Source organism: Manis javanica, chromosome 5, assembly GCF_040802235.1.
Source record: "Manis javanica isolate MJ-LG chromosome 5, MJ_LKY, whole genome shotgun sequence".
Lineage (NCBI taxonomy): Eukaryota > Metazoa > Chordata > Mammalia > Pholidota > Manidae > Manis > Manis javanica.
In genome coordinates, this window is record NC_133160.1 from 124,867,901 (window position 1) to 124,895,591 (window position 27,691).

The 27,691-nt window shown below is 35.1% G+C and overlaps 1 protein-coding gene across 26 annotated transcripts in view; it reads right to left on the minus strand.

Annotated features, from left to right (window-relative positions):
* The window catches only part of ADGRL3 (adhesion G protein-coupled receptor L3), a 798,791-nt gene that overhangs the window by 462,924 nt on the left and 308,176 nt on the right, over positions 1–27,691 (minus strand). For 25 of the 26 annotated variants that reach the window (XM_073237551.1, XM_073237548.1, XM_073237547.1 and 22 more), the window contains exon 4: positions 16,153–16,356. The exons of the other annotated variant lie outside the window; for it this stretch is intronic. In XM_073237551.1, the coding sequence (XP_073093652.1) occupies positions 16,153–16,356 (204 nt within the window). The remainder of the gene's footprint in view (positions 1–16,152; positions 16,357–27,691) is intronic. 26 annotated transcript variants of the gene reach the window in all.

The following is a 27,691-nucleotide window of genomic DNA, read 5'->3' on the forward strand; positions in this document are numbered from 1 at the left end:
AAACTAATGAAAATGGCTAAGATGAGTGGTAAATACAAATGCTTTCAGACAGATTACAATGCCAAGAATTGTAATTTCTCAGGAATTTTACGTATCATCCTAGTCTCTTCTGATTCCACCACTTTCACAGATAAGAATTCAAAAGCACACAGGCCAGTGGTGTTGTCCTGGATCACCTGGTTTGGAAGCAAGCAAGCCAGTTGGCCTTGTCCTGTCCAAAGAGCCCCTTCACCACATCACAATGACTTCAAATGTTTGAAATCTTGGATTTAAACTATCAAGGATGCATGTTCAAAAGCTTCATCATATATACATTTTACTGACAAAGACTACAAAATTTAATTCTGAGTTCTAATTGGCCAGAAAAGTCCTTATCAGTAACAGTCTGTCAACCTTTCTGTCAATTTGCATATTTTTTGTTTTAAGAAAGATAGCTTTCCCTAATTAAGATTCATTTCAGAATACAGAGATTATGTACTACACCTTGAGAAAGGAAATCTCTTTTTCCTAAGAGTCCCATGTTCTTAATCTCCAAAGGACCTGAGGCAGAGAAGTTGAACATAATCCAGTCCTCCTTTTCCAGTTGCACTTTCGTTTCATACTTCACTGCAGTTTCTCTAATCTCCACTTTCTCTCTGGGTTGTAGCATATGGCAAACACACCACGTTTAAAATCCCTGCTGATCCATTGAGATGCTACACACTGCATGACAGAGTTTGGCAAGCGTGTGGATTGAGACCTCTTTTTTTAAAACATCTAAATAAAACAGAACCTGTGTTATCGCCAGTTTTAGCCTGGTTTGGGGCCACTAAATCTTTGTGCTATTTCTCAGGAGTGTCTGTCCCTTCAATGAACAGGCATCATCCTAACTGGGACCTGACCAAACAGCTGGATTTACAATGAGACATTACCCACCAGCTGAATTCCTTAGACACACACACACACACACACACACACAGCATCCTACAGAGCTTGAAGACTCATTTCTCACTCTGACCCCTGGGGTCAATGATGTCAGAGAAACTATTTCTGAAAAGAGCTCTAGAGTGGGAGTGAACAATCAGGACCAACAATAATGAGGAGCTCTTGAAGGTCACAGCTGTTGAGCAGCTAATTGTAACTTGAAAAGCTGAGTCCCAAGTTATTAATGATCTTGCTGATAAACTTTTTTTCCCACTCCAAATCATGTAGGCTTTTACTTTAACTTCTAAGATAAAGCAAAGAGCTGGTGTGGCTATAAATGCAAAACTTTTCCTGTCTAGATGCAGTCATGCATATCTGACTGCCTCCCTTCCTCACACAGTATAAACGGTGACCTTCATATAAATTGAAGTATGCCTTCTCATTCCAAGATCTTTCCTAAGGGAAGAGATTATCGACTGCCAAATATTTTGTTTCAGCTTGTTAACTACTCTTTATTATAAAACAGCCTGAATGAAATCAAATAAGTAATTTACTCAGAGAGCCAAAACAATCCTTTCCTTAAATTTTATATGCATGTGATAGAAAACACACCACCTTCATTTGTAACACAGACATTATAACACATACTTTAAAGTTGGGTTACAGAAGGTGAAAATAATACTTCCACAGGCTAACAAAAATTATGCTAGAGGATAAAATGAACTGTCTGTTTTTCTCAAAAATTACTAAGGATAAAGTAATGCAGACATAAGGAAATGTAAGTCATACTATTAGAAAATTAGGAAGCACATTACACAATAGACTTCTATTCCAACAAGCATCCATACCCCTCAATAATTTAAATCAGGGTTGTTTTCTGCTTCATTTTACGTGTTACTACTGGTGCATAATTTCTTCCCAAATAGGAGTTAAATCTTCAAATTTCTATTATTTATCTAAACAGAGTCATTTGTTTACACATAGTAATTCATAGTAAATGCTTGCTGAATGAAGGAAATGAAATGCTTTAATTATAATGTCTGTCTAATAACTAGAGGGCAGGCTGTTCACTGCTCTCACCACAGCAAGTCACTAAGGTTCTCCAATGTGCCTCTGAGGCTGCAGCAGAATGATGCAAGGCACTCTCCTTTCTTCCCCCACAAGCCCAGAGGAATTAGTGAGCAGCTTCCACAAAGCCCACAAGAAAACAACTGGAATTGGAACTCCAGCCTGTTAGCATTAGGCAAGTTACAATAGGAGAAAAACTTGTCTCTTGTAGGGCAAAGGTGGGTACAAAGCACTTAGTTATTTTACTGAGATTGAGGTCTGTGAAAGAACATGTGTGCAAACATGCACACTCACTTTCGTTTCTTTTCTTTGCTATAAGTGCTTTATGCTGCATAAGCATGCCAATATTTTATCAGCTATTGCCTGCTTTTGACAGGTGGTGATCTACAAATCACAGATATTTTGCCATTTGCATTACTATTAATACACCACTAAAGAAATATTTGTTGAGTAAATATCATGAGCCATAAATAATATTAGAACCCTGGTAGATACACAATAAATAAAACATTTCCTTATCTCAAAAATATCATAATCAAGTAAGGAGGAATACATACATATACATGTAATTATAATAACTGCAGGGTGATAAGTTCTAATACATTTGTCACAACTGTTGCCATTTACGATTATACTAATTCTTAGTAACTACCAATAGTGCACAGATTAATACATTTCCATCACTCTTGATTCTCTATACACCCACAAAAATGAAAAAGTTTTCACCAAACCCAAGTCATTTAACCACCTATAAAACCTCTTAACATTTTCAAAATTAATGTGGTACCACAGCAGGTTGGTAGCACCACTTTTCAGTGGTATCAGATCACCTAAGCAGGAGTACAGGGAGACCTGAATAATGGACAAATGTTTTACCCCATCCCCTTCAAACTGGAATAACAACGTAAGTGCAAAATTCCAAAAGGCAAAATCTATTTCACCACAGTCTGTGTTGACCAAACTCAAGACTGAGCCATCGAATTTTCTAGCTGTGACAACAACTAAATTATGCAATGTTGCATTAAAATGAAACAATTCAGATATCCACATATTCAAAGGTTTTTTTTTTTGGAAGGGGGTATGGGGAGGAAAAAGCAGACCCAGTTACTAGATAGGAAGATTCTTAGTTATCAATCTTGAAAGCCCCAGGGAACAACTGACCAACAAAAGCAGTCCGAAATGCTTTCCTGATTTTCTACACACCACATCTACACTAACCCTGATGGGACAATTCATATATTCATGTGATTTTTCTCTCTGTAGGTGATGTCCAAATCTGTTGCTAAAGATCTGATCTATGGTAATTCCCATTATTCTCCAAATCCCTACAGAAGTGGCTCATGAACACCTGTAATGTATTATACTGAAAACTGAAATTGTTTTCCTTAGAAAGCAGTATTCCTTGCCAAGTATTTAATTCAATGTATAGATAAAGAATATAAGCATAGGTTCAACTCACAGCCATTAAATGTTTTTAAGCCACATATAATGATTTCAAAGCCTTTAATACACTCCATTTTTAAATAAATTAATGAAAGTGCTTTTAGTTTTTTAACTTTAAAGATGGTCACAATGTCTCAAATATCTCACACCAAGCATAAATTAAAAGTATAATTTTGCACACTTCAAAGTAGTTAATGCATGCATTTATATTTGATTTGCATTTCGATCCATTTTTAATGGAAAAATGCACTTGTCTTCAGGGTGGTAGTCACATGAATAGACTCAAGGAAGTAAAAAGCCTACATATTTTTTCTTTCCATGTCAAAGAATCTTAGATTTGGCAAAGGCTTTACAAATAGTAGCCAATCCACTAATTTTATAGATGAGATATTATATAATACACCTCAATTTACATAGTTTTACAAGTAGCAGATGGTGGATTACTACTAAGGTGACTATATACATTATCACCAAATCAGGATACTGAAAGAGGACACTGTATAAAGGATGCCTGCAGGACAGCAGGTGTAAACTGGGTCTGTCTGGGATAACCAGAACATATGGTCGGCCTAATGATAGCACATGTAATGTGTATTTACTGTTTTAACTGAGAATATCCAATCTGCTATAGAGATAAGAAGCAAATGGGAGAGATAAAACTTAGGTGTTAAGTATAAATAATGTATAGGCAAGTAACTTGGGAGGCATAAGCAGATTTCTTAGGATATACTAAGAATAGAGAGTAATTAACATGTAGATATATTATAAAACTAATGGAACACAGGTTTATTGAACACCAACAACATGAATGGAACAAATAAGAATGTTACTTAGAATGGGATACAGACCATAAACCTTAAATGTTCATAAAGCCCAGATCATATCACCTCTAGGTTGACAGTTATTCATCCCAAAATCTGCCTCCCTTAGTGACATCCATTATGTCCCCTTGCTGAGCCCATGTGTTCTCTGCTTGAGAAGCAGATACAAGCAGTGGTAGCTCAACACATTAAACAGCGAGCTACCCTGTCAGTCAGGTGCGTGCGTGCCTGCATCTCTCCAACAAAGCCTGTGTTACCTCCCAACCGGCGCACTTTCTAGCTCACCTGGTCTTTGCGACCATGCCATCAGCACAATAGCTGATGAGGCAGAGAGTGAATCAGGGCACTGCAGCATTGCATAAAACAGAATTAAGCAAGTCCAGTTCTTCCATCCAGCCCATGGAACTCTACCTTAACTGTGTAAACCTACCCTAGAGCCTTGTCCTTGGCTTCCCACTACAGAATAAGTGAATCACGTGATTCCACAATCTTAGTATGTCGGACAGGGCAGTGAGTCCTTCAGCGCCATGATCCCTGTTATAGCTTGCCTGGTAGTTTATGTAGAGACTATCATGGAAATGATACAAATTTCCATATGACATCACCTATGCCCCAAATCCATTAATTTATTTACTCATTCAACAAACATGAGTACTCTCTACAGATTATGCTCAATTCTGGGTGCTTGGACTATAAAGATGAAAGGCATAACCTCTGTTCTTAAACAAGAGTCCAAGGAGGAAAACATGAGTAAATAGGCAAGGCATGATATTGTTGTCATATCCCAGCCTCCAGGGATCAGGGAAGGCTTCCCAGAGGAAGTAACACCTGAGAATACAGAACAGGATAAAATGGACAGAACAGAGGAGAAAAATAGACTTACCAAGACTTACTGCTTACTGTATCCTATAACATTTTCTAAGTCATTGATTTGGATTAACTCATTTAATACAACAATCCTGTAAATTATTTCTATTATTCCTATTTGAAAAATAAGAGAAGGGAGACATAGACAGGTCACACATCTAGCATGTGAAGTAGTCAGCATTGAACTCTAGAAATTCTAGTCCAAGAAGCAATCCAATCACTAAATTACACTGCCTCATACCCCACGTGCCAAGAACTAAAATAGGACTGGAAGATAGAAAGGCAAAAAAAATGGTAACCAGAGAACCTGAACCAGGACAAGTGCCAAAGTTAAACAGGTAGAGCAGGGCATGGGTATGAGGAATTGTATGAGATGAGGCATTAAATCGGCAGAACCCAGAAAATGAGATAACCAAAGCTCTTGAAAACATCTTATCCCACCTCCCTGTCACATGACACCATAACTCAAAGTCTACATCAGGATCTTGTAGGTGGAACACAAGTGTGTAGCTTATGTAGTATGAAAAACAAAACCAAAAAACAAGGCTTGACATTTTCCATTAATAATTACTTGATTTTAATTTATATCAGCATTTTATAAAATTTCTACATTCTCTGAACTAAAACACAAATAAAGATTTTAACACAATTTCCATTTAATCTAAAATACAGAGTTCTATTCATGGGTTACTTTACCATTTCTACTTTGCTTAAATCTCACACATGTAAGTATTATGTAAAAGCCTTTGGATATACAGTTATGTATATGTATGTGACAACTAAAAATGTAGGAAGTGCAAAAATAAATCTAATGTAAGTAGTTATTTAAAGTGCTATGTAGTAAATGTTTAAAATGGCAAACAAATATGTATATCAACAGAAATAAAATATGGGTAAGAAATAAGGCAACAGAACACATATCTTCAAAGGCTACTCAGATAATTCTTCTAGAACATCTCATAAATAATCATATTATTATTATTTTGCCACAAATAACCACATTATTTAAGTTAGATACAACCAAATTTATAAATATTAGATGAAACAAAATGGTGCATTTTTACTTTTAGATATGAAACTGTGGAAACAAATTACTTCTACAGAACCAACAGTTTCAAATAAAACTGAGAAGTCAATCTGTTTTTGAATTCCTAAGATTTTAAAGGAATAAAAGTCTTAGTATGTTTAAAATAGAAATGAGGGTGAATATATTTTTGTATCTAAGAAAATGTGTTGTAAATAATGTAATTTGTTTGTTTTTATATTTTTAAGGCTAGTTTTTACAAACATATCATTAATGACAAATAGTTTTGCTATAGTATGATTCTTATATTTTAAAGTGATTTAAGTGTTTTTTTTTTTGTATGGACTATGTATAAGTATATTTACCCAGTTAAAACTTTTATAATATATATTTAGTTTGTTAACTTCCAAGTCTGCTCCAGTGTTTTTCTGTTAATCTCAAATGGTACTACAGCATTCCAGATCAAAATTTTTAAATTTCATTATTTATTTTTAATATGTGTTGACTCTGGTAGTACTTTATTCTAATGTATTACAATTAACCAAAGATCAAAAAGGAACAGGAACCGCAATTCCAAAACAGGAGAAAATCTCTAAACTTAGTCATATTTCCTCCATTCCATCATACATATTCATAAACTTAATCTTCTCTTATTTGCTCTACCCACACAGAAGGCATTTGAGAAAGATCACTGCATCACTAATTGATCAGTGAGAATCAAAAACACTCATTTTCTCATCCATTTAGCTCATGCTCTGTCATCATCTTACTACGTCTACACTACATGAACTTAGTGTGGATCAGTATTAGCAAAGCCTGCCAGAGCAGCAAAGCAAAAGAAAACTTTGGGACTTGCTTTCAGTTGATCAGTTCTGTGAACCCATGATTTGATCACCTTCAATGGCAGATGATTTTCCATTCTCCAAACGGAAACACACCCTCTGGGTGTCTCCTTGCACTCTCCTCTGTGCTTCGGCAATCTCATAAACCCCAGTGGCAGAAACTATCACCTTCATGTCCAAACTTCCTACCTTCTATTACTAGCCATAACTTATCTCTTACTATTCAGATTCATATTCCAGAACTTGCTTTACATTTATACCCCTAACTCAGTATTTCTACTACCAAACTCATCTTTTTCCCATAAAAACCAAAGCCCCATCAGGACATCCGCATTCTGTGAATGGTGCCACCCAGACACCAAGGCATCTTTGATTCTCCTCTCATCCTCACCTCCTACCTCCAGTTAGTAACCCTGCTCTGCAGATCCACTCTCTGGGTCTCTCTCCCATGGTTTCTCTTCTTTCCATTCCCATTGCTACCTCCCCAGTTTAGACAATCATGACCTTCTGTTCTATGGGCAACAGCCCAAGTGATCTTTCCACTTTCAAGGCCTTCTCTTCATAAATTTTCCCTCATAATCATGACAGGACCTACACTGCAATTCTGATCAAGAACTTCCAAAGAATCCTCACTACAGACAAAATTATACACAAAAGTTTCCTGGCATTAAAGGCCCCCTACAAGATGGCTAAATCTCACCTTTCAAAATTCCTGGCCCACTAATGCTCTCATGTCCTTACTGTTGGCTACACTGTTCAGTGCTTGACAAATATTTCACAATTTTTCAAACTATAAATTTGTTTACATAATTTAGTTCTCTGAAATACCTCCCTTCTCCAACTCCCATCTATCTTTGCAAATGATCTTAGGGATTTTTCAGTGGTTAGTTAAAACACCACATTACCTAAAAGAGCTTCACCCATCCTTCCTTATCCCCTATCCCTATCCTACACCAGAGATGCCATTTCCTCCTCTCTAAAACACTACAGCACTTACATGGACCACATTTCACCAAATCAGAGAGTCACACGTGCTTTACCTATTTTCTCTGCCACCAGCAAGACTGTAAATCCTTGAGAAAGGAATAGCCTTATAGAAGGTTTATGCACCTTATAGGAACGATATATAAATTAAAATGAGTTATTTTCTCTCTAAACATTTATATTCACTGTTTAGTCACCTAAGCTATGAACTTATGAATATTCCCAAAATATAAAGCCAGTAGTTTAGAACATTACTTTATCTCTTCCCTAACCTAAACAGAAATAATAACAGGTAACTAAATAAATTCCCTGAAAATTCTTTATAGATCTTAAATTATATATATCTCTGGTATGATCATTATAAAACACAAAGTCAAAAAAAAGTGTAAATAGTAGTAGGTAACATTTACTAGGTCTCAAGAAGTATATTCTTCATCATACTTAACATATTTATACATGATGTTTAATCTTTACAACAATATATATACTTCTCTTATTACACTATTCAAATGAGATAACAAAGATTTTTAAAATATTAGTCCTTGGCCTTAATTAAGACAGTTAATAAATCTGGGAATGAAACCAAATCTCCCTTACCCCAAAGCTCATATAATAACTGTAATTCCATACTATCCTCTCTGTAGCAGTAAAAGTAATCTGGTGAAGAATTAAAGCTTGTCACAACCAAGAAAGAGAAATTGCTTCTTCAGAAGTAATAGCTATGAAAATATCAACTTAACTAAGTATATATATGAAAGAGAGAACAAATGGCATGCCTGGCCAAATTTCTGCATTTCTGTACTGGAGACCTACATGAATAATGCAAAATCTAAAAACATAGACGGAAGCCAATCTATGAAGGTATGATTTATGCATAACTTCACCTGCTCTGACTTTCCCTTTCATCTTAATTTGGGGTTAAGGCTTCTATAAATGTAATAGAAGTTTTTTCCTCTGTATCTGGGGGTATCTGGGGTATACTTCAGGTCTCATTTACTACCACTGAATTGAAGAGAAACAAGGAAAAAGGAAAGGGTTTCCTAGTAATTGTGACTAACTTATTCTGAAAAATATCTGTCATTGGTGGTATAAAATTGGCTCCTTTGAAACACGTATACAATTGTTAGCACATGGCAGATACTGAATGAGTTAATGAAACAACTTAGAATATATTCCTAATTAAATCAAGGAAACAACATACTATTTGGCCTCAGTATCAGAATTTAGCATATATTTTCTATTATTCATGGTCTTTGTAACAGAGAAAAATAGAATGGCAAAAAACATGACTTCCATAAGCATTGTCAAAAGCAACTCTCATACTTCTCAGATGGAAAGGGATAGTAATTTGAAATATTTATACCAATAGAAACAAATATTTACCACATTTTCCTAGAAATACTTGAAGGCCTAATTCACTAACACATTTATTTTTAATTAGATACATCATTCTGGTATTTATACCATCTTATAAAGAAGTAAATCTTAAAGAAATGCTTTAAAATCATGTTTATGACCACAAAGCTTATTTTTGTTTTTTTAGCTTCAATATTTTGCCTATTTCCCTAGATGCGTATTATCCTTCTTCCCACATAAAAATACAACATGAATGTAGATGTGCATAAGAATTCTAAAGAGTGGTGTGCAAAGAATGTGTTTTGCACATCAAATAGTCCTGGCATTTTGTCTAAACTGGCAAACCTCACTGAAAAGACACAAATAAAGATAAAAACAGAGACTTTTATCCAAAATAATATTACACTGTCATATAGAACAAGAAGCTCACCCAGAACTTTGAAAGCCACATTATATTATTTCTTGGTGTAACATCCAAAAGGCAGAACTTGTAAAACAGAGGGTTTTCCATTGCTGTAGCCACATTAATGTCTGTTCTTCTGTTACAAGTTTTTTCATCTCCCCACCTCCTCAAAAATTCTTAGACTTCATCTACACATTTCAGACTGCAATGTAATAACAATCAGAACCAGCTTTTCCAAAAAATTAGGGAGTAAGAGGAGTAAGAATATGAGAACATGCCAGAAGGAACTCATCAAAGTCAATATAAATAACACTAATAAAAATATATTAAGAGTAACAGTCTCAAATTTTCCAGTGATCATCACTTACGTCAAATGAAAATACAAAAGCCAGAAGACGTAAAGAGAAAACTGTTTACCACAGGCACACCCATAACTTTCAGGTCACACTACCAGAATCAGAGGGAGGACAGGAAGTGTTCTGTGAAAAATACAGCTAGGGATGAGTGAAAAATGGAGGAAAATAAATTCAATTCAACCCTATATTGAATTTTTAGCTGAGCTGAAGAAGACTCAGGGGATATAGGACATTCCAACCAGCAAAGATAGTACCATTTACCAAAGATGGAGAGGAAAGGGGACATGATTTGTCTAGAAATTGATAGAGCTTCTATGGGGCTGAAGGATAAGACTTGTGTGGGGATGTGGTTTGAAGTAAAGGAAATGTGTTGTCGACTAATCTTATTTACTGGGTGTGTGTTCTGGCTCAGAAGTTTTAAAGCCTCCCACATTTACCTCTCCCTGTTCTTCATTTATTCCATTGTCCATGACTTGCCTTTTCATGCTGGTGACTTAATGTATACAAAAGAATTGGCTCCATTCCCAAACAGCTGCGTTACAGGTAACCCAATAAATGAGCTTTTGACACCCTTTCCCTGCCTCTATCACCTTTATATCTACAATTAGTTGATCTTGGCAATATGGTCCCAAATCTACGGCTTTAAAAGTGCTTATTTTTTCAGTTCAGTTTTTATTTTCTAGACTCTTAACCAATGAGAACATTAAACATTCCCTTAAGATAAATGCCATCTTCATAATGTCATGACTTTATGATGTCATCAAAGGATATGCTTTCTATTAGTTTTAATTAGGCAAAAGTATAAATCAACATTAATTTTTGAGACACTCTCAAAAGACATACAGGTACTATTTTTTGTTATGATTTTGTTAAGCTGTGTCTTGTGTTACGTTGTTAATGAACGCAAACTTGAGCAGATTAGTTTCCAGCTTCTTTCCAAGCTTTGACATGAACATTGTACAAGAACTGAATGAATGGCAAATATATCTAGGCCTGAAGATCAGCTGTCCTAACTTTTTTCAGTCTGTCTCCTTGCCAAAGTACTGAGAGGTATATGTTGCAAGCGCACATGTGTAGGAAGAATTCAGCTGTTTCATGGGAACACAGGAGAGCTCAAAATTGGATCTAATAATGGCTCCACTACAGCTCTGCTAGGTATTTGCAGGAAGCAAAAGGAAGGACTGAAAGAAATTCCTAGCAGATGACCTTTTATTGCAGAATATCTTTTCACATCTAATCCAAAATAGAATGTCTAACAAAGATTGGTAATGACTTCTCCTCCTTTTTGATGAGGATAATTTATGCATTGTAAATTATTTTTAGCATTTTAATTATCTTTGTTTATATATTGTAGTTAAGTTATGGGTTCTTAAATTTGGGGCCAGAATGTTAGGTTTCTGTTCAAAGGAGTATGCCGAAGAGTCATTTGTAAACGTTTGAATAACAACACCATCAATCCTTACCATCATTCTCTGTCTCCTTTTGTCTTTCTTATCTCAGTAAACCATATACTCATTCATCAAGCAATCTTTCTGGCCAGAATATCAGTTGCCCACTTTGGGTTTTCCCTCTGCCTTCTTCACACACCATCAAGTATCTTGAATCTTATCCCATCGTCATACTATCAGTCACTCCTTGAATCAGGGCCACCAATTTTATTACGTGAATTGATAGAACAGCCTCACCATCTCCACTTGTGAAGTCTCTAGTTGAAAGGTAGGCAGCAGGCACTCTTCACTTAATTCCTCTAAGATTAATTTAACTTTACCTCACTGCTCTTTAGGAAAATCCCAAACCACTCAAAATGTTTTCTTATGCAATCCTGATCAGATCCTTAACCACTTCTCCAGATCATTTTTGGACTGATGTCTAGAAGTTTTCCTTTGGGCTCCTATGCTCCAGTCTAACTGATGCTGGCCTTTCTGTCTCGGTTTGCTCTGTGTATACTAGAATCTTCCTTCTTCTCCCCTTGTGCTAGGCTTACTATTTGTTTGTTGGGTAACAGCTGAGATGCCACATTATCTTCAGAACGACCTTCTCTGATCTTCTAAGACTGGGTGGACTCCCTCTACAGGCTCTGCAGTATTCTATTCTCACCTCTATAGTAGGTAGTATTGCCTGTCTGCCATAGATGCTCTGTGTGGGCCGAGGTCGTGGGATAGTCAGTGACTTGAATAATTAGATCAAGGATGTTGATCTAACCCAATGGGGATTAAATTCACTTTCTTGGAAGTTTAAATAAAAGGCAAGAAAACAAGTGCCAGTTGGTAGTTGGTGCTGTGGCTAAGAGCAGTGGTGTACAATTCAGGCTGATGGTCATTTACAATGTTAATGAGCAAAGAAAGCTGTTAGCAAGTTAGAGAACTAAAGAAGTAGGCCCATGGTGGGAAAAATTCCCTGGCATTATTTACTGATACCCACGGTCCATTATTCAAGAGTCCTTAGATTTCCATAAGAATTGTGTATTCTTCAAACCCTGCTCCTACATTTAGTACTCCCCTTCAAACACATGCACACATGCACGCATGCATGAAAAAGCTTGTGCTGATTACCATTTCACAAACAAGGCTCTTGCTTCTTTGAGTACAGGGCAGAGGTGTCCTCTAGCAAGCATATGCCACACTGTACTCTCTTTTTGGCTCCAAAACTGTAAGATCAAAGTTTGTGAATTTTCCATCCTTGCCTTCCTGGCACTAAATACAGTATCCAGCATGCATTACTCTGGTTCTAATGTTGAAAAAATAAGGGCAAGAATGAGTGAAGGAGCCTCCAGTATTTAATAATTCAGACTAATTTTAAAGGCTGATTTTTGTTCAATAAAAAATCAAATGGAGTTTTTTCTTTATAATAATTACAAGAAATTGTAATTTCTTACAGTTATTATAAAAGCATTCCCATCCATAAATATAAAAATCCAAGAGTGGGGGAAATGAAAAAAAAAGTGACAACAGAGTTTGATATGATTCTCCAAAAGGACTGATAGAATACAGTAAAAACATTCTGGAAAAGTATTTTTGCTCTTGCAAAAGGTAAGTTTTAAAATGAGCACAGACAGATTAGAAGTTTTTATGACTTGTCAGGACCGAAATGATTTAGTTCTGTTCTGAAAGAACAGTTGTACGACCCCTGTACACTATCTGTGTGGCTTGCAGGAGGGTTATTGGTAGATCATCTCAGTGAATTTTTTTACACATCTGCCTAAAAATTACAATTAGAGCGAGGCGAATGCTGACAAAAAACACATTAGCATTATTTTAGCTTCAAGGAAAAGTCTTGTTATCTAGTCATTAACTGGGCAATCTGCCTTCAGACTTCCTTCTGCTTTAATATAACAAAGAGAAACATGTCTTCTGAGAAAAATGTTTTCAAATACTTTACGCTTTGCTGCTCTACTGTGAAGTCTTAATTCCTATGAATTCAAGTATGCATTAATTCTCAAGAACTGCTATTAGCTATCCAGGGTCAAATGAATGTAAAAGGGGGAATAAAGGGGGCAAAGTTTAATTTCAAACCAATAAAGGATTTTGTTATGTTGTTTTGGCTGTTTGTGTTGGGTTTCTTTTTCTTCCTTGTTTGGCTATCTATAGAACAAACAGAAGTTGACATATAAAAAGTATTATCGATTTATTTTCAATCAAAGACTTCATTAATATCAATCTTTACATTTGTATTTCTGAGTTTTCTGTATCTTAAAGTATCTTGTCTCTGTCTTGTCTCTGTTGTTAATTAAAGAGGCTGTTGTTGCTATTTTAAGGGAGAGGAAGAGATGAAAGGAAAGAGCTAGAGTTCACTGACATTTTCTTGTTTGCATTCTTCCATGTCTTCAATTTGAAGAGCTCAAGGTAATGTGGTATCTCTTATTTCATTTTTAATACCTATCCAAGTGCTCTACCTATGTGTGTATAATTTTCTACATCAGAAAACGTTATGACCCTGTAGTGTTACTTATTCTTCTCATTCTTTCTGTAGGAACCACTAGAAGATGATCTTCAGTTGCTCTGTCTCACTGATAAAATTACTTTTCCACAAAAACAACTTTCAAACAGTATTTTCTCATCATTTGAGATCAACAAGATTCTGTAGGCTCCTATGAAATTGCATGATATTTGCCTCAGTCTCCATTTATGAAATTACATGAAGGTTGCTTGTACTCTCGTTTTCATTTCTGTCCAAAGGAGGATATAATACAATTTTTCTATTTGTAAGTTGATAGAAAAACATAATTTTAAACCTAGTACTACACTGTAACCTGCCACATACATGGCAAAAAGAGCTAATAATATAGAAAAAAAATATCATTAAGCTATAAAAGTTAGGGAATGTTTAAATCCAGCCAACTTGTTGGTAAAAGTTCTATAGGAAAAAATATTCTAACAGACTGATTCTGATTTTTTGTCTCAAAACAGAATGTCACGGTGTGTGTCTATGTTTGTTAGTTGCTGACTTAAACATTTATACTAAAAAATTAAACTTAGTTTCTGGATTTCTTCTTTATTAGTACTAGAAACTGTGATAAACTGTGATAAATGTACATGCTATGGAGTAAATTATATAATATTAATTTTATATTATCATTTTATAATATAAATCAAAAGCCAACATCATAATGAAAACTTGTGACTGTTGAAGCACATTCTGGGACAAATACATTGCACCCAATTTAGACAATTTCAGGTTTAAAATGCTATGCAAAACAGAAAGCAGAAAAGAAAAATAAATGAAGTTCTTAAAATGTTTAACACATATTTTCCTTGAATTTTCAGAATATGATGGGGTCAGTTCTGCATGATTCTGTGGAAGTGTATCTACCCACCCACCACCAATCACCAACACCAAGGAACAAATGCTTATCTGAATGGAAAGATTCTAGGCCACTGACTGAACAATATGACTAAGTAGACATGCCCACCCACTGTGAGTACCAGGTTACCCCACCCGCACACTCACTCTTTCTATGAGGCTGTGGTAGTTGAAGAGTTAGGTGACCTCTGACAGGTCTCTTAAATCTCAAAGGGATTTGTGATGCATCTTCCTTAGTCTCTGAACTGAAACAAACATCCAACTTATTTTACCAGAGAATTCTAAATTAGAATAAAGAAAGTTTAGAAGATAAACTCAGCTAATGTAGTGGTATTTCTGTACCTTTGCAGTATTTCATGCATGAATATCCCTTTGAAGAAATTATGGGGTAGGAAAGATGACTGTGGTTTGAGACAAAACTTGATATTCATGATTCCACCAGGCAAATGCCTCCCAGCCTTTTTCATGTTGTGGCACACAAAGAAAATTATTAATATAATATATATATATTAATAATATATAACATAATACATGTATCTCATTTATATTATGATATAAATAATATTTATATTATAGTCCCTGGGGGACTTAGAAAGGAATGCCTATATGGCATTTAGTGGAAAAATAATAAAGCTACATTGTCTAAATATTATGTAAAAATAAAATATAAAGTATTGGGGTAAATGACAGTATTGAATTTTGTGCAAAGATTATATATTCCTCACTGGAGCCTTGAGGGCAGGACATCACTCACTGAACTTGCCAGCTGCAGAGCCTATAATACAAAGATTTTTCCAACATTTTCATAAGAAAATTAAGTTGTTTCTGTAACCATCACTTTTCTTTTAGATTTTATGCTTTCAATGACTATACACAATTCCTAACCAAGATGTTTTCATCATAATCTCCTCAAAATCTTGGTAACTTCCACTGATGAGAATTTCTTTTTTCAAACAGATGATCAGACATGTTAAAACTTGTCTTTTACAACCATTCAAATTTTACAACAGTGAAAACTGTCACTAGAAGTATTTTTGAACTTCCTGTGACAATGCAAAAATATTTCAAACCCAATCAGAAATGTAAAGTCAAACATTTTGAAATGATAAGGACAAGCATGCAGCGTTAAGTACGAGGATACGCTAAACGCAAACTTCAGCAGCCAGGGCTGGATGGAGCAGAGTGTAAACACGTGAGAAGACACATTCCGGCCACGCACTGGGGCTGAGCATCCCAGGAACCCTGCCCGGCCACCCCCAGCCCTCTTTCCCACCACTGGCCGCACCTTGGGCTGCAATCTGGGCTCCTTGGGCACCTGGACCACGAACTCCTCGGGTAGCTCCACGGGGCCCTTGTCCGCGATGAGCAGGCGCGCGCTCTGCAGCTGGCTGCTGAAGGAGATGTCTGGGCGGTAGAGCGCCTCCTGGGCTGCGCTCAGCATGTCGCAGGGGAGCAGCGAGGGCTGGATGTCGCTCACTGTGCTTGCCACCTGCGGGGACCGCAGGGCGCACCATCAGACTCCGGTCAGCTCAAGCCAGCCTCAGAGGAGCCCTTCCTGAGGCTATTCTCGAAGCTGCTCTCTGCTGCAGGCCTTAGACCCTGGACTCCAGCCACCCCAGGCCCCACTCGGACAACCCCGGAGATGGGGAGACTGTACCTCCTGGCCCCCAGTGCCATCCTGACTGTGTAGGTCTGTGCTTGTCGAACACAAATCTTAAGTAAGCCAAAAACCTCGTCCTAATCCCTAACAATGATTAGAAAATTAGCCATAATTGTTGAAAGCAGAGAAAGCTACCGGAAAGAAATATTATTCATACTTTTACAGATTCTAACAACATTCTAATGTAAATCATGGGCACTAATTTCCATTAGGATAAATAAGAATATTGGTTATTGAACTAAATATTTACAACATAAAGCTTGATAAGGTAATGGGTGAAGAAAGGTTCAGAGAGGTTTTTTTTGTTTTGATTTGTTTTGTTTGTTATAGTGTTACACTTACATGGATTGTTTTTTATTTTTATGTTTCAGGTCATTTAACACTTTTTGAAAAAATACTCCATTAAGATCTGTGAGGTGAAAAAAGATATACATACATTTTTGCCATTTATATACACAGTGATTTTACTGACAAATGATACATATTACATAAATGAACAAATATGGAAGACCAAGACAATAATGAAAAAAATAAAATTGCACACAAATGATTTTTCTTTTAATAATTCACAAAACAGTCATACATTATATTCTATGAAAAACAGAGCTTTTAAGTACAGGCTTTTTTTCTGGTGCACTGGTGATGAGATACATATTTCTCTACACCAATTGTAACAAGTGAAATAAATAGGAATGATGATGAAAATGTTCCTACTAACAGGAAGAAAAAGACTACAAGGACAAAGATTTTTCTTTACACAATTATTTTAACATACTATAATATGCATATTTAAAAACGTTAATAATGATGTATGGCTACCATTCAACAGTCAGGAGAGAAACTAGAAAATTCAATAATTCTAGAGAATTTTATGTTCATCCTTTTTTTTTAATTAAGGTATCACTGATATACACACTTATGAAGGTTTCACATGAAAAACAACATATTATCAAGTCCAGCCGATACCCCACTGCAGTCACTGTCCATCAGTGTAGTAAGATGCCACAGAGTCACTACTTGTGTTCTCTGTGCTACACTGTTTTCCCCATGACCCCCTCCATACCATGTGTGCCAACATAATACCCCTCAATCCCCTTCTCCTTCACTCCCCACCCACTCTCCCCCACTCCTCCCCTTTGGTGACCGCTAGTCCCTTCTTGGAGTTTGAGAGTCTGCTGCTGTTTTATTATGATCATCTTTCTAATACTTGAATTTTATACAGTGGCACTACAATTTCTTGATATATAAAATATTTGCAAATTAAGAATGAAAAATAAGGTATCTTCTAAATCACAACACCTATAGAAAACAAAAATGGTATTACGAAATCTGTCAAACATTCCATCTATGGTGAAAAGTTTAGAATATAACTCTAAGGCATTCTGAACCATTTTTATTTAAACCCTTTGCAATATGTGAGTGCTGGACTATCTATGCAAAAGGAAATCCAAATGCTACTTTGATATTTTGTGTGATAAAAAAAGTGACAAAGAAGGAAACAAGTCTTAAAACCAAAAAAAGTTGTGAAAATCAAAATCTCTAAGTAAATTGCCTCTTTTTTGTTTAACTCTAGTGATATCCTTTCTGATCTTTTGACTTCTAAAACATCCTTCTCCTTATTGTCTAAAATGACAATGTGCCTAACTTTGTTTTTTTTTTTTTCACATGAATACATACAGGCACTTTTCCCTAACATTTTTATAACTCCTCTATGGAAGGACATAAGCAAAAGTTTATAAAGCTATGTTATCCTACAAGTTTCAGTGAAAACAGAGATGAAGGATTTCACACTTAGCCAATTTAACACAAGCACATTTGGAGTGACTGAGCATGCACTTAATTGTTCATTCATTCGACAAATATTTACTGAGTCCCCATCATGTATCCAGTCCTTCTCCAGGTGCTGAGATTTCGGTAAACAAAACAGGTTGTCTAGTCTAATGAATCATCCATTCTGGTGTGAGAGACAAAATAGACAAATAGTGTATTTTTGAATTCCATATAGCCCTGAGTAATCTACAGAAAGTTAAAATAGGGTAATATGTAAAGGCTACTCTGTTTCAGATTTTATTGAAGATTTATCTAAGGGAGTAAAATTTGAACTGAAATCTCAATGAGATTTAAGTTGCTAATCATACAAAAATCAGGGTCAAAGATTATTTTAGGCTTCTGCAAAGGTCTCAGGCTGGAACCACCTTGGTTTGTTCCAGAAATAGCTCATGGACGGTAAAGCTATGTGCAGAAGTCTGGAAGAAGAATGATCTGGAATGAGATCAGAGAGGTAAGCAACAGCCAGATCATGATCTTTCTAACCAGGATAAGGAGTTTTTTGGGGGAAACCTAGTATGTTCTTAGGATACTGAATAAAGCCCCTGGGAAAGAGGAATAGGGCAGGATAGGGAAAAAACATGAGACTAGTAATCTCTACCACACTAGAGATCAATTATTTCAGAAGAGGTCAGTTATTAGAGTGGCAGAGAATGATGATTTAAAATGCATATAGAGTGGAATCACCAACAACTGAAAAATATATAGTGTTTGTTTTAAATGAAAGAATGTCATCTTAAACAAGAAATAACTTTGAACAAATTCAAGTTCAAACTCAAACTAGAAGGCACGATGTAGGAACATAGAAAGGTTAGGATTGGATTAGAGAGTAAAATGATTTCATGGAGCAACACAGAAAACACAAAATACCAGGAAGCTAAGTACACTCTGACTCTTAAATGGAAGGAAATTAGGCTCTGCTATGCTCTATGAAGCTGATTACCTTATGTGTATGTAGATCAGACCCTCCTTTTACAGATCTCTGTACAAGAAATCCAAACTCACTGATGGATGACAGAGAGGGTGCAGGGACTGCTGCACTGCCTACAGGAGGAGGACTATTAGAACAGAGCCAAATCTTAACTTCTGTTTTAAAAAATATTGTACACGTTAAAGTTAAGATATTATATGACATCTGGGGAAATATTTATTTGGGTTATAAATACAAATCTAATTTGTCTTCCTGAAGCTATTATAAAAATAAGTCTTCAAGGTAAGTATCACAGTTAGAAGGCTGGTATTCCATTAGAAGTCTGGAATCTCAAGTCTGGGAAGACTCATTCAACTTGCATGCATGATAATAACCCTAAGCACATCCCTGCTAAAAATCTTCCAAGTTTCATGTGAACAGGCAGTGATCAGAAACTCACTCTGTCCTTGGGGCACCCAATTCCACTTGAAGCACCAAATTTTTACTCATGCCCGGGAAAGTGATGATGTCTATTCCCTAGCATTCTCTACCCATCTGTCTAAATTCTATCCAAATGGACTATGTACAATATTAACAAACTATTCCTAAAAGGTACTTCAGATATTTGAAAATAGCCTTCACATTCTTTTATTCTCCAATTTCCTGAGGGGAAATGTTTCTTTCGAACTAACTGTCAAAGATACCCCAGCATGTTGAGGCATTAACTATAATTTAGAGGCACCCACCCTTATAGTCACTGCCCATCACAACTTGGGACCACATTTTCCAACTCTGTTATAGGTACTTCTAAAACTTCAAAGGTAATTTTGGTTCTAGAGCACGAAATAATGATAAGGTCAACCCAACTTCTTTCTAAGCTTCTCCAGAAAGACAGAAAATTTATTCTTATTTCCTTTAAAAAGATACCTGAATAAGACTTCTTTTAAGGATACACGGTGTTTTTTAAAGTTTGAGCTGCTTTAGTCAAAGATAATATCTAATCTTGATAATATGAGTTATTGCCATATCCAAATTGCCCACATAATCACTTCACATTCAGATATTCTTACTATTTAAACTGTCTGATTTTGTTTTCCTTGTGAGCAAACATGAAATATGAAAATTAATATTTCACAATCTACTGAAATGATCAAAATATTTTCTCCATCTTTATGTATAGTCTCCAAATATCAAAGGCCATCAGATTTCTTGAATATTGGTCGACTTTGAGACAAGAATTAAGAAAAGGAAAAATAATGAGCATGTAAGAGGTAAAGCATGTGTGATGGTAGTACCGGTTTTCATCTGTGGAGCTTATAATTGAAATAACTATCAAAAATATCATATTTCAATGGTATATACTCCCAGAGATCAGTACTGACTTATAAAATATAAAATACTAAATAGGCATTGTTTCTAACTAAATCAAGTCTTTCTGCTTTCTTGTTTACCTTACATGAGTGGCTATGTAATTTAGTCAATTACTCAGCTTTTTCCTCCAAACATGTATTGATCATAACAGTGAGCCTGGAATCTAGACAAAACAGTGAATTGCTGTATTTCTAGGTAAAGTTATTGCTAAGGTAGACAATGCCACCAGAGCATATTTACCAGAGTTACAGTGATTTAACTTCCATATTCTAAGGATGTTTCTCTCAAACCATGCATTTTTGTGTTTTGGGGTAATATTTTACCATATCTTTTGAACAACCAGTGAATTGTGAACCTTATAAAGTTTAAAACACACTATAATTACATCTATGATCCCAATGTCCATATTCATATTGCCTCTGTTATCTCTTAGATACAAAATTTATTACCCTCTTGTACATACATGCCCAATCCTTGTGTTCAAGTTACCTGTCCTCATAGAAACTGTTTTCCTTATTGTTAAGGCTTTCCAAATATCACTCCAAGTATCACTTTTCCCACCATTTTCCTAAACTATGCATATAATCAGCTGTGTATATAATCAGCTCCAAATTTCACACTGTCCCTTCCACTCTGTACTAAAATTGAAAAATTTAAATCTACTCTAATTAAAATTTAAAGCTAACAATTGAAAATATGTTTTAATTTCCACATTTTAAGCAAACACAAGATTGCTTTCTTCACTAAATGAAATTTTATAAATTTTACTTCTTTTGCTTTGTAACCTCCTAGTTCATTCCTCTACATGCTGCTTTGGTTGCTTGGTTGAATTTAAATCATGGGTCTACAAAACAGGGCCAACTGTTCAGCAGGTTGCTGACAATCTTTGGAAGAAGCCTCCACAAGAAAGTTGAGAGTTTGATTTGTTTCTCTTGTAACAGCAATTTGAAATGCCATTGCTTCAACAGATTGACAGCTCTGGGTCTGTTTTTTCTTTTTAAAATTACTGATACCACTACCTATATGACTGACTGGACTGTTATGAATATTCACTGAGCTATTGTGTTCAGTTAACTGCAAAGGGCCGTGTAAATGCTACAAGTTATATTGAAGTACTTATAACAACAATTGTTGATTGATATGACAAATATAATCCAACTTCAGTGTACTCTGTGTGTATGTGCACATGCGTGCGCACATGCACATGTGGGGGGAACTGCAAGTGCACAGACACTATGCTCACACCCATGCCTGAGGGAGCTGCAGTAGGGAGAGACTATCTTTCTTGTAAATAAAGGCATATTTTCCAATCCTATTCCCTTATGCATAACTGAAAGACTCTACCTTTCCGCCAGCACCTTCATTTTGGTCATATAAAAAGATTACTTGTTTCTTGATCTCTCCCTAAAGTATATGTGGCAGCTGCATAACTTCTTTAAAGGCTGGGTAGTAATTGTTAACAATAGTCATACCATTTCCAATTCAAGCATGTGACTAAAGATGCTACCAGGTAGAAATTAAAACATGAAAGTTCTAACACAGAGAAAAACCTGTTTGACTTCTGGGTCTTATAAGAAAATGGCTCAGTAGTGAGTAATTGTCTATTCTGTGTATGATGAAGCAACTTTCATTGAATACCTGGGTATTATTCAATTAACGCAACAGATTTATTCTGTAGACTGAATTGTTTCATGAAATGTTGGCATGCCCTATGTGGGTAAGCAATTTTCTCTCAAACTAGGTCCCTCACTCTTTTTATATCATAGCTTGTTACAGTAAAATAAAATATATCATGGCTAAACTTACACCAGAAGACTGAATAATCAAGTTATATAAGCAGCATAAGACAATCTGAAAATAGTGAAAGAGTTAAACACATGGTTATGAATAAAGCTAAAGGGACACTTAATTCTTAGTGTTAAAAAATGAAACGTAAAAGATTACTTTCTAATTGGCTTTCAAATCAGGCATCTTCAAGAGAAAAATTGTGGCTTGTTCTAATGGTTGCATAGATTGAAACACTGTCATATAAATATCTCAAACATTTGTTAAAATGAGTACACATAAAGTTTCTTCTCCTGATATATTTATTTTAAAAAATCAGCTTTTTGCAAAAGACATTATTTTCATTCAAATTAAATAGAATGCATATTACTTTTCTTATTCAGCAGAGGATTGATAAGTTTTTTTTTCTAACAAACTCCTCTCTTTGTAAACATAATGTAAACAGATGTAAATTCATGATAACAAAAATAAGTCACTGAAATTTATAATTTGGAGAATAGTGACTACTAATATCCTTTCCATTATTCCTCTTAAAGGATATTAAAATTTTAATGGTATGGAAGCTGGGTTTTCCGAATATTGTAAAATAAATAATTTCTTTAAAAATCTTTATAATTAAGGTTATGGGGAACTTATCTTTAATCACACTGCCAATTATAGTTTATGTGTAGGGAAAAAAATAGCAAAAAACATACATATTTTGATAGAGACCTGTCTAGTTAGTGATTCCTTTCTTCCTATCCTAAGTTAATCATAGCTGGCATATCTAAAGGCAGTTGAGAGGAATAGAAATTTTTTATTTATTTATGTTTTTACTAGGAAGAGATTTTTACATTCACATTCTCCTCAACATATATACAAAACGAATACCTAATGCCAGTTAACAAGAAAGCAGGTATGTTAAGTTTCACATGTCAAAATGATCAATTATATTATGTTCGTGGAATATACATAGAGTGTGATTATTATTGAACACCTTTAAAAAAACAAACAACATAGCTTTTTTATCTATGTGCAGACCCTGCTTCCTAACAATAACCTGCAAGTATCTGGGCTACCACAGCTATTCCAAGTGTCCTGAGCTATTGTGACTAATCTAAAAGGCTTCCTTGAAGCAAATGTGTAGTGTTCCCAGGAGGAAGAGCATCAGACCAGTCTGTTGCTTTGAATTATACATTTTATCTGTCTTTCTTATGAAACCATGTATTCTCAAGGCTTGCATGGTTTCCCTAACTAAACAATTAAAAGGAAAAAAAGGATCATTGCTAGTCACCCCATTGTTGCTTTGTATCAAGAGCTACAGAAAAGAATAGTCCTGATCTAATTCAGGTAGTGTCTATGATTACTACTTTCATGGTATCTCTAACAGCTTGGAGAGAAGCAGTAATGTGCGAAAGCCAACTGCTCATTCTTTTTATAAATATAGAGGGCTCCCCCGCCCTTCCACATGATCTAATCATTTCTGGATCTTCTTTCCTCATGTCATCTGTTTCTCCCTAGCGCAACAACAAAATTAATCTGTTTTAAAGTCATCTGAGTCCAAGAGAAAATGAATCATTGTAAAATGCTATTTTGGTTTTGCATATTATTTTTATCTTTGTATTTAATCAAAACAATGATTTATCTTATTTAGCTCAATGTATTTATCCTTTTTAACTTCACATTAATAATATCAAAGTGAGGATATATCTTGTCACTCACTATTCAATTTCCTCAAACCTGGAATGAATAGTGAAGAGATGTTATTGGGCTTATAGTCTCATTAAAAGCTACAGGCTTGTGCTCTCAATAGCTTTTCAACACTCTTTAACATTTTTTAATGCTGATCTAAGCTTAAGATGTTCATTAGGAACTCATTAAAGACTTAGTTACAGTCCAGTGGGTGAGTCCTGAATATAATGATGGAATGTGTGTACAAATGTGTAGGCTCATAACAAGAGAAACTGTCACATTTGGGGATTAAGAATATACAATGCAGTCTTTGAAAAACACTATGGAAACTGAGCGAACCCCAGATGGTGCTGTAATTTAAATTTTGCCTACTATCCCAGTCATTTGTTTTTTAGTTCTAATTATAAAAGGTATGTTTTAATGACCACATTCTCCCAGGATTAAATGTGTGAGGCTTTGTGTTAAGAACCTTCTATACATTATTTTACTTAATCCTCACACTATAACAAAGTAGGCCTAATTACCCCTTTAACAAATAAACTGTGAATCAAACTGGTTAAGGTCATGGATCTTGGAAGTAACAGAATTGGAATTAGATTCTAAAGCTTGAGATGTTTCTCTTCATTCAACAGGACCATGCAAATTAGGTTTCTAAATCAGCTTAAATTAAACAGTATTGCAAACTTCAGTTTCTGGGCTGCAGGTACATATGACTCTCTAAACATGTTGATATCTTCCTCCATTCATAGTTCCAAGTTCATAAATTATTCATTATCTTTATTTAGCTTTCTTCTAATCTTTCCTCCCGAAATAGTAATTTTTCAGATAAGCACGGTAAGCTGAAATAATGTAAATTTGCTAGGATTCTTGCCATATGAAACCTCAGGTTCTCTTCTGACTCTCATCTTTGTTTGTTTATTTAAGAGGAGATGTGAGTGGGACCAGAGGTCACAGTTACAGTATGTAGATTTGGTAAAGAGACATAATGAACGGCATAACTTTTTTTGAGATGAAATAAAAGAGGCATCCAGTGATTTGCAGAACATGTTAGAGAAAAAGCATTTATGGAAATAAAATGAAAGATTCAATATTTATAATATAATCTGAGCAAATACACAAAAATGTAAATAAAAGGATTTCCAAGATCTGAAAGAGCAAAAATTCAGACTAGAACAAAAAATAGAAATGCTTCTGGTCACCATGATTATAATGTAATGTTCATCATCATTTTCTTAGGGAGGAGTAATTGCAAACTCTGGGGAGAAACCAATGAAATACCTTGCTGTTTTGTATATAAGTCACCACTACATAGTTGACATTCAGAGGGGTTTCATTCATTGTCAATTAGTAGTTCTTGTCATCATAATAAAAACGTGAATTAACGAGCTACTTTTAGGAAGAAGAAAGTAAAGGGGAAGGTGGTATGTGGCTAGACAAATGGTACATGATTTCAAAGTAACTGTGAAATAGATGAGATTTAAGTGAGTAAATCCAGGCAAAAAGCCTCTCTTAGAATAGATAAGAATTGTAGTCTAAAGAACTCTCACTTTAACTGTATTCTAACAATGATATCCTCTGGTCTCAACTAACAAAAATTAACACTTAGAACTTAATAAATGCAAACAAACAATTAAAAATCAAGATGATTGAATAAGTTTCCAAGCAGTATAGACAAGTGGTCAATGAGCACATGAAAAGAAGTTCAACATCATTATCCATTAAAGACATTCAAAACCATGAGATACTATTTCATTGTGAATAGGATGACCAAAATAGGGCAGACAGTAACAAGTTTGCAGGAAGATGTGGAGAAATGAGAATCCTTCCTACTGTTTGGAATATGTAACTGTGCAATCACTCTGGAAAACAGTTTAGCAGTCCTTCAATATGTGAAAGAGCTATTGTGTGACTCAGCAAATCCACTCTTAGGTGTATACCCAAAAGAAGTGAAAACATCTCCTCACAAAAGCATGTCCATGAATCTGCAAAACAGCATTATGCAGGGTAGCCAAAAAAAGTAAGAGTAATCCAAACTGCCACCAATTGATAAATGTCATGTGGTATATTCATATAATAAATTATTATTTGGCAGTATAAAATAATTGAGTACTTAGACATACTATGTTATGCATAAATTTTTAAAACATTATGTTAAGTGAAAGAAGCAAGTCACAAGAGATAAAAAATTATATGATCCCATTTATATAAAATGTTTAGAATAGGGAGATCCACAGAGATATAAAGTAGATTCATGGTAGCCAGGGACTGCAGGGAAGGAGAAAAAGGGTATGACTATTAATCGGTATGGGGTTTCTTTTTGGAGGGCTGATGACATTCTAAATTTGATTGAGGTGACAACTGCACAATTGTACTGAAATCCACTGAACTGTACAATTTAAATGGGTGAATTTTATGCTACATTAAATATATCTCAAAAAAGCCATAGAAAACTCCATTTATACTATTTAAAGAAGTATTAGTGCATTAGATTCAGTTTTTTTGTTTTTTTAAGTTACAGGGTTATCTTGTATAAGTATCTTCTTTCTTTATCACAGGAGGACTAGTTTTCAGACTCCTTTATGGGTACAGCTATGAGGTCAAGTTTATTTAATGGAAATGGAAGCAGACGTAACTACTTCCAAGCAATTCTATTAGAATCTCCACAATATTCATTCCTCCTTCCTGTGCACTGGAATGGCAATGACCTTCAGAATGACTTTGGAAGCTCAAGCCATTAGACTGAGTCTCTAAATAGCTGTGAGAGCAACAGAATGACACCCACCTCACTCGTCCTCCCCACACCCCAAACCCGCAAACACACACACTGCCAGAAACATCTACCTGTCTTGGAATGTTTAGCACACAGGAAAATGTTCATTGGACGCCATTATTAATTTTGGAATCTACTGTGACTACAACCTAGTTTACCAGATACATTGCTTAAAGTGGTGATTAAGGTAGATAACTAAAAGATGTCTTCTGCCAGAAGTTTCATAATATATAATCTGAAACATACACAAACTGACTTGATCCTTACTTGACTAATTCTTGTCCTACACATTTGATTTTGAGGAGTCATTCCTATCAAATCGCAACACAAACATAAACTGCAGGGCTGTCTTATCAATCTTATTTTTATAAGTGATCAATTTTTCTAATTTTGTCTTTAATTACTGTACTTTTATAACATATTTCATGATTAGTTGGGCAGGCACCTTCCTGTTACTCTGTTTTTTATTAACTTTTCTCTTGCTTAATATTCAATACATATTTAAGAATAATTTTGTTGAATTTCTACATAGAAAAGTTCACATTGGTCCTGTGAATGCAGTTGTGTAAAATTAATTTGTAACTATTTGCCAACTTAGCTGTACTCAAGTCTTTTAATCCAGAAACATGGTAAATTGGCTGTCTTCTTTTGCAACTCTCGGTAAAGCTTCAGTTTTCCTCTTATGGGTTCCACAGATTTCCTGCTATATTTCTTAAATGACTCATCACTTTATTGCTGTTTGACTCAAATCATATGTATTTTTGAATTATATATCTAAACTCAATGTGCTCTCATTAATTCTGACAAAGGTTTTATTTCTTGAATTTTTC